Raw genomic sequence first — 13,422 nt, 5'->3', positions numbered from 1 at the left:
GAGGAGGGGAGGGGGAGAGGGAGGAGGGGGGAGGGGGGGGAGGGGGAGAGGGAGGAGGGGGGAGGGGGAGAGGGGAAGGAGGGGGAGGGAGGAGGGGGAGGGAGGAGGGGGGAGGAGAGGGAGGAGGGGGGAGGGGGGAGAGGGAGGAGGGGGGAGGAGGGAGGAGGAGAGAAGGGGCGGGAGGGAGAAGGGGAGGAGGGAGAGGGAGGAGGAGGGAGAAGGGGAGGAGGGAGGAGGGAGAAGGGGGAGGGGAGAGAGGGAGGAGGAGGAGAGGGAGGAGGAGGAGAGGGAGAAGGTGGAGAGGGAGGAGGGGGGAGAGGGAGGAGGGGGGAGAGGGAGGAGGGGAGAGGGAGGAGGGGGAGGGGAGGAGGGGGAGAGGGGAGGAGGGGGGAGAGGGAGGAGGAGAGGGAGAGGGAGAGGGAGGAGGAGGAGGGGAGGGGGGAGAGGGAGGAGGGGGAGGGGGAGGGGGGAGAGGGAGGAGGGGGGAGGGGGAGAGGGAGGAGGGGGGAGGGAGGAGGGGGAGAGGGAGGAGGGGGGAGGGGGAGAGGGAGGAGGGGGGAGGGGGGAGAGGGAGGAGGGGGGAGGGAGGAGGGAGAAGGGGCGGAGGGAGAAGGGGAGGAGGGAGAGGGGGGAGGAGGGAGAAGGGGAGGGGGAGAGGGAGGAGGAGGAGAGGGAGGAGGAGGAGAGGGAGAAGGTGGAGAGGGAGGAGGGGGGAGAGAGGGAGGAGGGGAGAGGGAGAGGGGGAGGGGAGGAGGGGGAGAGGGAGGAGGGGAGAGGGAGGAGGGGGAGGGGAGAGGGAGGAGGGGGGGAGGGGAGGAGGGGGAGAAGGAGGAGGGGGAGAGGGGAGGGGGAGAGAAGGGGGAGGGGAGGAGGAGGGGGAGAAGGGGGAGGGGAGGAGGGGGAGAGGGAGGGGGAGGGGAGGAGAGGAGGAGGGGGGGGGAGGGGGAGAAGGGGGAGGGAGGAGGGGGAGAAGGTGGAGAGGGAGGAGGGGGGAGGGGGGAGAGGGAGGAGGAGGCGAGGGGAGGAGGGGGAGAGGGAGGAGGAGAAGGTGGAGAGGGAGGAGGGGGGGGAGAGAGGAGAGGGAGGAGGAGAGGAGAGGGAGGAGGAGAGGGAGAGGGAGGAGGAGGAGAAGGAGAGGGAGGGGGGAGGGAGAGGGGGAGGAGGTTGAGGGGGAGGGGGAGAGGGGAGAGGGGGAGGAGGGGAGGGGAGGGGGAGGGGGAGAGGGGAGAGGGAGAGAAGGGGGAGAGGGGGAGAAGGGGGAGAGGGGAGGAGGGGGGAGAGGGGAGGAGGGGGAGAGCGGGAGAAGGGGGAGAGGGGAGGAGGGGGGGAGAGGGGAGGAGGGGGGGGAGAGGGGAGAGGGGGAGGAGGGGAGGGGGAGAGGGGAGAAGGGGGAGAGGGGAGAAGGGGGAGAGGGGAGGAGGGGGGAGAGGGGAGAAGGGGGAGGAGGAGGAGGAGGGGAGAGGGGGAGAGGGGAGAAGGGGGAGTGGGGAGAAGGGGGAGGGAGTGGGGGAGAAGGGGGGAGAGAAAGGGGAGAGGGAGGAGGAGGAGAGGGGAGAGGGGGAGAGGGGAGGAGGAGGAGGGGAGAGGGGGAGAGGGGAGAAGGGGGGAGTGGGGAGAAGGGGGAGTGGGGAGAGAAGGGGGAGAGGGGAGAAGGGGGAGAGGGGAGAGGGAGGAGGGGGGAGAGTGGGGAGAAGGAGGGAGAAGGAGGGAGAGGGGAGAAGGGGGGGAGAGGGAGAGGGGAAGGGGGGAGAGGGGAGAAGGAGGGAGGAGGGGAGAGGGAGAAGGAGGAGAGGGAGAAGGGTGAGAGGGGAGAAGGGGGGAGAGGGAGGGAGGAAATGAGAAGGATGAACCATGTAAACTCCCGATCTCAGGCCCCAGGGTCCACAGCAGCGGGATGACCAGGAGTAACCCCGCCTCGCTGCAGCATAAAGGATGATGGGAAGGAAACTGAGCCGGCGACATAGCGGCGGCGATGTTGGGGAGCCCGGCCCTATAGTTCCCGGCCAGTGGCGAACACAGGGTCCGCCATGGGCTGGCAATTGGCTGTAATACTCCGGCGGGGCGTGTGGGCGGCGATGACTGGTGGCTGTTACCTGGAGCCCCAGCAGAGCGACTTCTCCAATACCTTCCACCTGTATGTATGGATCGCACTGCTCGGAGCTCCGTTCGTCCTGCACCTGGTGAGTGTCCGGGGCCTGAGGGCACCAGAGGGGTGATAGCTTGGGAGGGGGCTGCAGCCTGAGGGCAAAGTAGTGGCGGGGCCTGGGAGGAGGACACTCTAGGGCGGGACCTGATGTTTCGAAGAGTGGGGCTTCTGGAGATGGGTGGTGCCTGTCAAGATGAGGGGCGGAGCCCGAGGTGGGCGGGGTAATTTTGGGGTGGGGCCTGAGGAAGAGTCCTGGCTTGAGGGATGAAGGGAGGGGGCAGATGTAGAGACAGTGATATGAAGGGTGTGGGTCACCTATTTGTAGGCCCAGGGGACAGCTGCAGTGTTGGGGTTACCCAGGAGTAAATGTAAGGACAGGCTTAGGGGGAAGTGTAGGGACTATGTGTGGGAGCAGGGACAGGGATATGGATAAGGGTGTGATCTGTGTGGGGACCAGGTATCTGTCCACCTCAGGTTCAGAAGTGTACACATGGAAGACAGTATAACATACACAAAATGCTCAAGGAGCTCAGCAGGTCAAACAGCATCTATGGAAATGAATGAACAGTTGACATTTCAAGTGGAGACCCTTCTTCAGGACCAGAAATGAAGGGGGAAGGTGCCAGAATAAAAAGGTTGGGGGAGGAGAAGGAGGACTAGCTAGAAGGTAATTGGTGAAGCCAGTTAGGTGGGGAAGAAGGAATCTGATAGGAAATGAGAGTGGACAATAGGAGAAAGGGAGGAGGGAGAGATACAAGGGGAGGTGATAGGCAAGTTAAGAGGCCAGAGTGGGGAATAGAAGAAGGGGGAGGGGAAAATCACTGGAAGGAGAAACTGATGTTCATGCCAGCAGGTTGAAGGCTACCTAGATGGAATATGAGGTATTGCTCCTCTACCCTGAGAGTGGCCTCATCATGGCAAAAGCAGAGGTTAGGAAATGACATCAGAATAGGAATTAAAATGGTTGTCCACAATGAAATTCTTGTTTTAGTGGAAGAAGCGGAGGTGCTTGACAAAGCAGCCCCTCCCCAATTTATGTTGGGTCTCACCAGTGTAGAGGAGGTCTCATTAGGAATACCAGATGGAATTGACGACCTCAACAGACTCACAGGTGAAATGTTGGCTCACCTGTTTGGCCAGGAAACTGATATGGGGTGAGGAGCTGTTCTGGGCTGAGTTGGTTGTGAATGAGAAGGCAGTTGGAGTTAGAAAAAGATTAAAGGAAGAAAATGCATGTTTAGGTGAGGGGACAAGTCTGAGAGAAGGTACATTGCCAGTGAAGCAGAAGATGGTAGAGAGAAGGAGGAGAGGAGGTATAACGTAAGGGGTATTTACAGAATCTGTCATGTTTATGCAAATTCCTTCTACACTGCATGTTTACAAGCATGCATTTTGATGTGCTAAGGGTTGGTGTAGGTGAATAGGATCACATAGTAACACACACACAAAATACTGGAAGAACTCAGCAACTCAGGCAGCATAAATGAAAAGGAATAAAGAGTTGATGTTTCGGGCCAAAATTGTTCTTTAGTATGTTCTCCCTGTGACTGCATGAGTTTCCTCTGGGTGCTCCAGTGTTCTCCCACATTCCAAAGATGTATGTGTTAGGGTTAGTAAGTAGCGGACTTCTTATGTTGCCGTCAGAAGCATCGTGACACTTGCTGGCTGCTGGGCATATCTCCATGCAAATAATGCATTTCACTGTATGTTTCAATGTACATGTGACAAATACAGCTAATCTTTATCTTTAGAAGTAACAATCAAGCATCCAATACATTTGCTGTTGTTGAGTTCCTCTCCACATCAGGTAGTAACTGTTTCGTTTCTTTAGCATTTGTCTGTTTTTTATGAGACGAAGTTCCTCGATCAACGCTCATCCTAGCACGGATGGAAAGCGTGCAAGGAGCCAGTCCTCAAAGTCCAGTGCTGATGCCACTACACTGCCAGTCGGCTAATTCCTATGAATGGCTGAACTAGTTCCCACTTTTCGTAATTATTCTTTCTTAGCCAAATTATGTACTTTTGATGCCATTAATAAAAATACTGAGGAGGTATGGTTACCATATCAAGTGACATTGTGTATTTTCTGACTTGTGGACCATAAGACATAGGATCAGAATTAAGTCATGTGGCCCATTGAGTCTGCTCCATCATTCCATCATGGTTAATTTATTATCCCTCTAAACCCCATTCTTCTGACTTCTCCCCATAACCTTTGACTCCTTGACTAATCAAGAACCTATTAACCTCTGCTTAAAATGACTTGGTCTTCACAGCCATTTGTGGCAATGAATTCCATAGATTCACTATCCTCTGGCTAAAGAAATTCCTCTTCATCTCTGTTGTAAAGGGGCGTTCCTCTATTCTGAGGGTGTGCTGTCTGGTCCTAGACTCCCCTGCATATTGGAAACATCCCCTCCACATCCACTCTATCTGTGTATGAATGTAAAAATGGAGCCCATTCATAAGCTGGGGATGGCCTGAGCATACAAACTGCACACTGACAGTGCAGGAAAACCATATTGAACCAGGTTTGCTGCTCTATTAACTCGTGTGTAACTCCTCAATATTGAAGGAATAGGCAACTCGAGATGGTAGCAAAGCTCTTCAACATAGAACAGGTACAGCACAGTACAGTCATTTTGGTCCAAGATGTAGTGATGATCTTTTTACCCTATTCCAAGATCAATCTAAGCCTTCCTTCTTGTATAGCTCCCCATTCTTCTACCATTCAAGAATATAAGAGTTTCTTAAATGTTCCTGATATATCTGACTGTACCAGCACTCCTGGCAGCACAAGCAGACCATGCAACCACCATTCTTTCTGTAATAGATTTATCTCTAACATCACCCCCCCCACCTCATATACTTTCCTTCAATTACCTTAAAATTATACCCCTTGTATTAGCCATTTCTGCCCTGGGGAAGAATTTTCTGGGTTTCCGCTTGAATTTTCTGTTTCCTATTGACTTGGAACTTCATCCAAGGACCAGTCTAATTGAGCTGAGTGGGAAAAGCTGTGACCAAAAGAGTTCGAAGGTGAGATCAAGGGCCCAAGAAAGACCTTTTCTAATTGGAAAAGCCTGGAAATTGTAAAAAAAAAGGTAACATGAGAATCGGGATGCACATTCACTGAAAGCAGGATGAAAACTGGTTATTGACACTGGCTTTGAGGGAGGGGGTTCAGAGTAGGTTTATTCTCAAAGTACATGTACAAAGTACTAACCTAAGATTCATTTTCTTGTGGGCATTCATAGTAAATGCCAAGAAGCAAAAAAAAAGTTGTAATAAATAAGCAATAAATATCAAGAACATGATATGAAAAGTCTTTGGAAGTGAGTCCATAGATTGTGGGAACAGTTCATTGTTAGGGTGAGTGAAGTTATCCCCCTGGATCAAGAGCCTGATGTTTGAGGGTTAATAACTGTTCCTGAACCTGCTAGTGTGGATCCTGAGACTCCTGTATCTCCTTCTGGGTGGCAACAGCGAGAAGAGAAAATGGCATGAATGGTGGCTGTCCTTGATAATGAATGCTGCTTTCCCGCAACAGTGCATTGGTGGGGAGGGCTTTACCAGTGATGGACTGGGCTGTATCCACTACCTTTTGTTTGTTGAGGGGGAAGGGATTGTGAGGGAGATGGAGAGCAGAGGGGTCGAGGGTTGGGACAGTGAGGGACAGGGACTGCAAAAGTGTATGTCAGAATGAAGTTTCTTTGTGTCCATGAAGTATTACCAGCGGGGAGTTAGAGTAATCTGATTATGATGGAGCGGACAGCACTGAGGGAACTTTTCCAGAGGGACTTACTGGTGTGAATTTGATTAGGGTTGTTTGTGACAACACAGATTCAGTATCACCCAAAGCAAAATTTTCATCCAAGTAACTCTGATTTTTCTATCCTGGCCCTTCTTTCACAGTTTGCTATGCTTTATCTCTGTGTTTGAAAAAGCAGGAGTGACTGTACACAGGAACAAAGTAAGTGCAGTAGCTGACATCTCATGCTCTCCTTTTGATCATTCTGCATTTTGCCGTGAAGCTTAGAGGACAGGTCACTTAATATTGAGAAGTGCTGGATCCTGAACTCTCAGCAAGTCAACAGCCCAGTATCAACAAAAGCACCTCCAGGTCTCAGGTAGAAGGAGCCTGTTCAGTACTTCAACTATACATGGAATAATAGATATTAACAGTATTCCCAAAAAAATGAGTTTCTTCACTGTTCAGCAGAGCAATCATGAAGGATTGTATTCAGCAACCAGATTAAAGGTGATTGACAAAAGAACCAGAAGTGATATAATTTCAAGTTAACGTTTATTGTCATCAGACTGTACATATATACAACTAAATGAAACAATGTTCCCCCAAGCCATGTTGCACGCACAGCACATTAAACAAAATATTACCACAATTAAGATAATAAAATATAATTTGAAGTACATGTAGTCCACAGCACAGTAAAGAGTGAAGAGAAGACAGTGTAATTAGCTGTAAACAGCTTGCTGTCCTAGTGATGAGACTTCAGTGATGGCAGGCTATTCAATTGTCTCACAGCCTGAGGGAAGAAGCTTTCACCCAGTCTGGCAGTCCTAGTCTTGATGCTCTTGTACCTTTTTCCTGATGCTAGTGGGTCAAAGAGATTGTGTGATGGGTGGTAAGGATTCTCAACAATGCTTCGAGCTCTTTGTATACAGCACTCCGGGTAAGTGTCACAAATGGAGGAAAGACCCCAGTGATCCTCTCAGTGGTGTTTAATATCCTCTGTAGGGTCTTGCAGTCTGATGCCTTGCCACACAATGATGCAGCCAGACAGGACACTCTTGATGGTGTCCTATAGAAAGGTGTTAGCATGGGGGCCTTGCATGCTTTATCCTCCTCAGAAAGTGTATGTGCACCCCAAGGAACTTCATGCTTTTCACTCTCTCCACGGCAGAGCCATTGGTGCATTGGCACTGAATGGCATTGTGTGGTATGGGAGCTGCAAGGTATCAGACTGTGCCTTCCTGAAGTCCACAGTGATCTCTTTTGTCTTGTCTACATGGAGACTCAGGTGGTTGTTCTCACACAATTTCACAAGCCTCTCTATCTCCCCTCTGTATGCTGACTCTTCCAGTCCTTAAAAGATAACGAAGCTCTTGTTAGCTGACTCTTTCTGATCTGTTTTGCAGGCTGCATCGCCTAGCAAAGTCGCTCTTGGAATTTACTGTGGTTTGATAGCTCTCCTTTTTACTGTGATAAAGACAATTAATTATCGACTTCACCTTATGTTTGAAGACGGAGAAATAATACATCAGAGTACCCAGGCTACGTCTTTCACAAAGGCTAAGACTGAATCTGGAGTAGAGCACAATGATGAATCAGAATTGATGCTTTCTGTTAGTCCTGGGTAAGTGAATAACAGTATCTAGCCAACCTTAAAGAAACGTACATGGAAATGCTCTTGTATCTACAAGGTTATGAATAATCTTAATTTTGTTTTGTAGCGCCAGCTGTGCCTCGGTGGTAACACCTCTGCTTCTGCTCTGAAGGCTGTGGTTTTAAGGACCTCTCCAGGGCTTTGAAAACACAATCCTCACATCCACACCTGCGGTATCTTTGGAGGGAAATAAACAGTCAGTGTTTTGGACCGACACCTTTCATTGGATGAAGGGGCTTGGCTCAAATTGTCAACTGTTCATTCCCCTCCATAGATGCTCCCTAAAGTGCTATGTAACATATGCATACTGTGATAATAGATTTTACTTTGACTTTGCACTAAATGGTGTTCATTTAACTTTTCCACAATTTTATCCATTTTTTTAAGAATGTGCTAAGTTTCAGAAGTATGGATTGTTACCACTGAGTCAGAAGGTTAAGAATTCTATTCCAGAGATTTGAACACAAAAATGATTCTGACACTCCAGTATATGAATAAGGGGGAAAAAACACATACTATCGGAGATGTTTTTAGGAAATCCACTAAATAGGCCCTGTTATGTATGCGTGGAGTAAGAATGACAACAGAGTAATGTGATTAAATATTTTTACTGATTCATGTGAGTAATGGTACACATGGGGCAACATAGTGTTGGAGTGGACCCGCAGAGACAAGGATCATACACACTTGAAAGCCCGTGCAAAAATGGAGAGCCCTGCACGTGTAGGAGGCCCAAACGACTCTGCACAATCAGTCGGCACAAATACACTTGCCACATTCTCACGATATGGTTCAGGCACCTTCAGCCTTCTCGGGTAGATACAAAAAATCCCATTGTGTTCTGAACAGGAGCATGGTGCCCTGGGCAACGTTTATCAAGCCTATAGCCTCAATGACTATCATCCAGGAGCACTTACATCTATTGTGAGGAAGTGCTTTGAGAGATTGGTGGTGGAGCACATCAACTTCTGCCTGAGGAACGACTTGGATCCACTCCAATTTGCATTCTGTCGCAACAGGTCAACAGCAGGTGCCATTTCATTGGTTCTTCACTCAACCCTAGAACATCTGGACAGTGAAGATGTATACATCAGGATGCTTTTCATTTACTGCAGCTCTGTATTCAACACGATCACACTCTCAAAAGTGATCAATAGGCTCCAAGACCTAGGTCTCAATACCTCCTTGTGCAACTGGAGCCTCGATTTCTTCACTTGCAGATCCCAGTCATCATTTGTCTGTCTCTGTTGTGTGGGGTTTTTCATTGATTCTATTATGTGTCTTTGTATTTACAGTGAATGCCCACAAGAAAATGAAGCTCAGGGTAGTACATGTTGACAAATATTGAGATTATATGGTTGTTGTCACATTGTGGTTTGTAGGAATTTGCAAATTGGCTGCTGCATTTCCTGCACTAAATCAGTGACTGTGCTTCATAAACAGACTTCATAGGCTCTAAATTGTTCTGGAAAAACCAGAGACTGTGAACGATGCTACTAAAATGCCGCTTTTTATTTCTTTTGAATCTGCTTCTGATGATTAGCTTTTCTGTGCATTCCTGATCATTAGAACTTGTCAATATGAACTACACTGCCAACCAAGGGCTTGATCAGGGAGGACCACATGCAATGTTTTAGGAACAGCTTCTTCCCCACCGCTTCAGATTTCTGAATGGACAATGACCCATGTACACTACCTCACTACTTTTTTCTTTTCCTTTGTATTCTTTTTGCACTAATTTTGTGTGTGTGTGTGTGCGCGCGCACGCATTTATGTTTTCTTTTAAATTAAGTGTGACAGTATACTACTGCCGCAAAAAATGAATGTAAAGAATGAGAAGGCATTGCGCTATTTATTCTTGTAATTTAAAAAATTTTGGATAAAGTTTATTTTGTATAAAAGAAACTACACTACCAGCGCAATTCAGTACAGTAAGTCCCCGAGTTAAGAACGCCAGACTTATAGACAACTCGTACTTACGAACGGACTGCCATAAAGCCTATTAAAAATTTGAAAACATTGCACGGCTTCAGCGGTTTGTTGGCTCGTGGAAGGAGAATGCTGTCTGCTGTTTTAAGTCGGATCACGTTGCCATTAACACTTTGTTGAGCGTGTAACTTTGTATTTGGCTTAAATTTTTCTCTTATTTACCCTTGTAACCATGCCTCCAAAGCATAAATCCGATGCAAGTGCTGGTGATGCACCAAAGTAAAGGAAAATGATCACGATTGAAAATAAAGTGGAAATAATAGTGATCAGAAAGAGGTGAAACGCCGTCAGTCATTGTAAAAGCATTAGGATACAGTTAGTCAATGATCTAAACAATTTTAAAGGATAAAATGAGAATAATGGAGCATGTGAAAGGCCCTGCCCCGATGAAAACTACAGTTATTACTAAGCAATGCAGTGGTTTAATTATTGAAATGGAAAGGATATTGATAATTTGGTTAGACGATCAAAATCAGTGTAATATGCCTATTAGCCTTACTTTAGCGCAAGAAAGACAAACATTTGACTAATTGACACTAAATAAGAACCATATGTACCTGTTCTGACTTACCTACAAATGTGACTTAAAGACAGACTTAGGAATGGATCTCGTTCATAACCCGGGGATTTTCTGTACAAGTGTCTTCCTATATTGTGAAGGGCTGTTGAGATCTGTTGTAGTTCAAAGTAAATTTATATCAAAGAACAGTACTGTACAAAAGTCTTAGGCACGCATATATATTTGTCAGGGTAGAGCGCCACAAATTGGGTGCAGGAGAAATAGCAGAGATGGAGTGCTGGGGTGGGGAGGTGGCATGGGTACAGGCACACCCAGCCCTGAGACACCAGACAAAGTCATTTGATTCCAAACGATTAATTTATTGATCATTACAGTATGTCTCTCTGGCACTTCTTGCTCTTTCCTCTCTCCCTTCCCTTTTCCCAACTATAATACCCCTCTCCCTACATGCTTCTCACTCTCTCAGTCCACAATATAGACCCATATCGGAATCACGTGTCATGAAATTTTTTGTTTTTTGTGTGATAGCACTACAGTAGAATACATAAAATTACTACAGAATTGTGCAAAACTCTTAGCCACCCTAGCTATGCACGTAAGACTTTTGCACAGTACTGTACCTATGTCATCCTGAGGTTCATTTTCTTGCAGACTTCTCTTGCAATAAATACAAAGAAGGAGAATAAAATCAGTGAAAAACCGCACACAACGAAGATAGACAAACAACCAATGTGCAAAATCTGTGAAAATCCAAAAAACAAACAAAAACAAAATGCAGTGGATTCTGGTTAACTGGGACACATTGGGACCAGTATATTTTGGCCCAGTTAGCTGAAGTTTCATGGAAATAGTTAATAAGGTGTAATAAAGACAATCTACCATTTAACTGAGTAACAAATTATATATTTAAATGAAATACAGAACAAATTAGAACACCATCAATAGTAATACAGTACTATAAAACTATATTAGTTCATAATAATTGATGGTGTAATTCATCCAGTGTACAGTGGTGTGTTCTTTTGACTGTAAATGCACAAAATCAGTGCAAATGTCTAGTGTAGATAATGGACTGCCTTCATACAATGCTATCAATGATTGCATCCTGCACATCTTCATTTCTGTTGTAACATTCAAGATGATTGTTGATACCTTCAAATTCTTCATATTTCCTAACTTGTTAAAATAGCGAAATCATTTAATTTTCATTCCTGGCTGTTTCTGTCATCTCCAAGTCTGAATGCTGGAAACTTCAGTGAACAAAACGGTTCTGAGTTGTCTTACTGCTTATCTTTCATCAACTATCAGTAACAAAAATCACTGTGTTTTGAACAGAAGCACATGCAATTGACACTATTTTTAAAAACTGTAGTGTCTAACATCCACACAGTGCATGTATCTGATGCTAGCTAGTTAGAAACTGTTTGATAGCAGTCTGCTACCCCAATTAAACAGCACAGTGTCCCAAATAAATGAAAGGAATTCCAGCCATTTTCCAATTAGTTTTTGTTCTTTAAGAGTTGTCCCAAATAAGTGGCTGCCCTGATTAACCAATGGCCCAATTAACTGGATACACTGTAATAATAATAAATAAATAATATCGAGAACATGAGTTGAAGTGACCTTGAAAACTAGTCCATAGGTTGTGGAATCAGTCTGGGGTTCATGAAGTTATCCCCTCTGGTTCAAGAGCCTAACGGTTGAGGGGTAATAACTGTTCCTGAACCTGTTGGTGTGGGACCTGAGGCTCCTATACCTCCTTCCTGATGGCAGTAGCGAGAAGAGAACGTGACCTGGGATGGTGGGGGTCCTTGATGAAGAATGTTGCTTTCCTACAAGAGTACTCCTTGTAGATATGCTCAGTGGTGGGGAGGGCTTTACCCATGATGGACTGGGCTATATCCATCACTTTTAAGTACTTTCAAAACCCTAGCTTGTGCTGTCACAATTCCTGCTGCTAATTGTTTTGATGTGTGACTGCCGTTTGTGGCTTTTTCTTTATGACTGATGTCTTGCTGAAGTCGCAGGTATCATGTGCAAGATATCCAACTGACTGAATTCAGTAAGGATAAGTCAACACCACCAGTCCTCCACAGCTCTTGGCAGTCCATGCTTGATCCTGCAGTCAGTGACGATTCGGTAAGTGTTGTTATGGGTCAATACAGATTGTAAAACTAATTGCTTTGCTGCATACAACTGCAATGAATTTTATGCTGACATATTTTCATGCAATATCACTGGACAACAATATTTGCTTCCTCAGAAATTGTTTTTGTTTATGATAAGCCACTTGAAGCCAAACACAAATATATTTTCAGACTACTGGTATCACGTAGCAATTTGGAGAAACAAGAAATTAACTTTTATTGAATATAATGTGTTTAATTTGCAATAGGCCAACTAAGCTAAAAATATTTTGTTGATGATTTTCACTTGTACTCTGTGTGTGAGGTTTCTCGCTGAAGTGTCCAACAATAATCAGCCATCGTTGATGGATTCCAGTTGCCCTGGTGCCATTTCTCCATGACCGCAATGTCCTGGTGAAACCTTTTACTACTAACAGTGCCAAGATTTGCAGGGAAGAAGTCTAAGTGGGAGTGCAGAAAATGGATCTTTAGTGACATGTTGCACTTCATGGTTTTATATGCTTCAAGCACGTTGTCAACCTAGTTTGGTGCTCTGTAGTTGCCAAGAAAACTTTCAACAACATCCTTGAATGCCTTCCATGTGATTTTCTCCAATCGCAATAGAAGTTCTTGGAATTGCCTGTCATTGATGACCTGTTTGATTTGTGGACCAACGAAAATGCCTTCCTTACTCTTGGCATCAGTTATTCTGACTTGTATTAAGAATTGAAATAGCAAATATAGGCAATTTCAAAGAAATGATGTGTGATAGGGAAATTTCACATGATTTTCATGATTAGCAGTTCTAAATCCATAAGATACACCCAAAGGTATTCAGGAAACAAAATCTTTGTTGTCCAGTGTATTTGCTTGCTGTACTTTAATCTTGCTTAACCCTGGCATGAACTATTCGCAGAATCAGTCACAGCTCAGTGTGTGCCTTCGAGTCAGAATGTTGTTGATTCAAGTCCCAGTCTAGACAGCTGAACACATAATCCATACTGACATTCTTGAGAAGTCATGCACTGTTGGAGGCGACATCTTTCAAAAAAGACATTAACCTGAGGTCTCATCTGTCCTTAGTTGGATTTTTTTTTAAAAATCCCTACTATCATTCAAAGTAGAACAGGGGAATTATCCTTGCTTGCTAATATCTATCCTTTAACCAATATTCAAACAAATCATATTGCTATTATAGAATTTCTGGTTGATATGTGTATTGTGGCTGCATAT

At 46.0% G+C, this 13,422-nt stretch overlaps 1 protein-coding gene across 1 annotated transcript in view; it reads left to right on the top strand.

Annotated features, from left to right (window-relative positions):
* The first annotated feature begins 1,947 nt into the window (after positions 1-1,947).
* The window catches only part of LOC140733405 (pecanex-like protein 2), a 247,268-nt gene continuing 235,793 nt past the window's right edge, over positions 1,948-13,422 (top strand). Inside the window, exons 1-3 of the mRNA XM_073056689.1 lie at positions 1,948-2,180; positions 7,307-7,524; positions 12,085-12,202. Of these exons, the coding sequence (XP_072912790.1) occupies positions 2,028-2,180; positions 7,307-7,524; positions 12,085-12,202 (489 nt within the window). The 5' untranslated portion in view covers positions 1,948-2,027. The remainder of the gene's footprint in view (positions 2,181-7,306; positions 7,525-12,084; positions 12,203-13,422) is intronic.

Source organism: Hemitrygon akajei, chromosome 9, assembly GCF_048418815.1.
Source record: "Hemitrygon akajei chromosome 9, sHemAka1.3, whole genome shotgun sequence".
Lineage (NCBI taxonomy): Eukaryota > Metazoa > Chordata > Chondrichthyes > Myliobatiformes > Dasyatidae > Hemitrygon > Hemitrygon akajei.
This window is presented reverse-complemented; position numbering and strand designations above follow the sequence as displayed.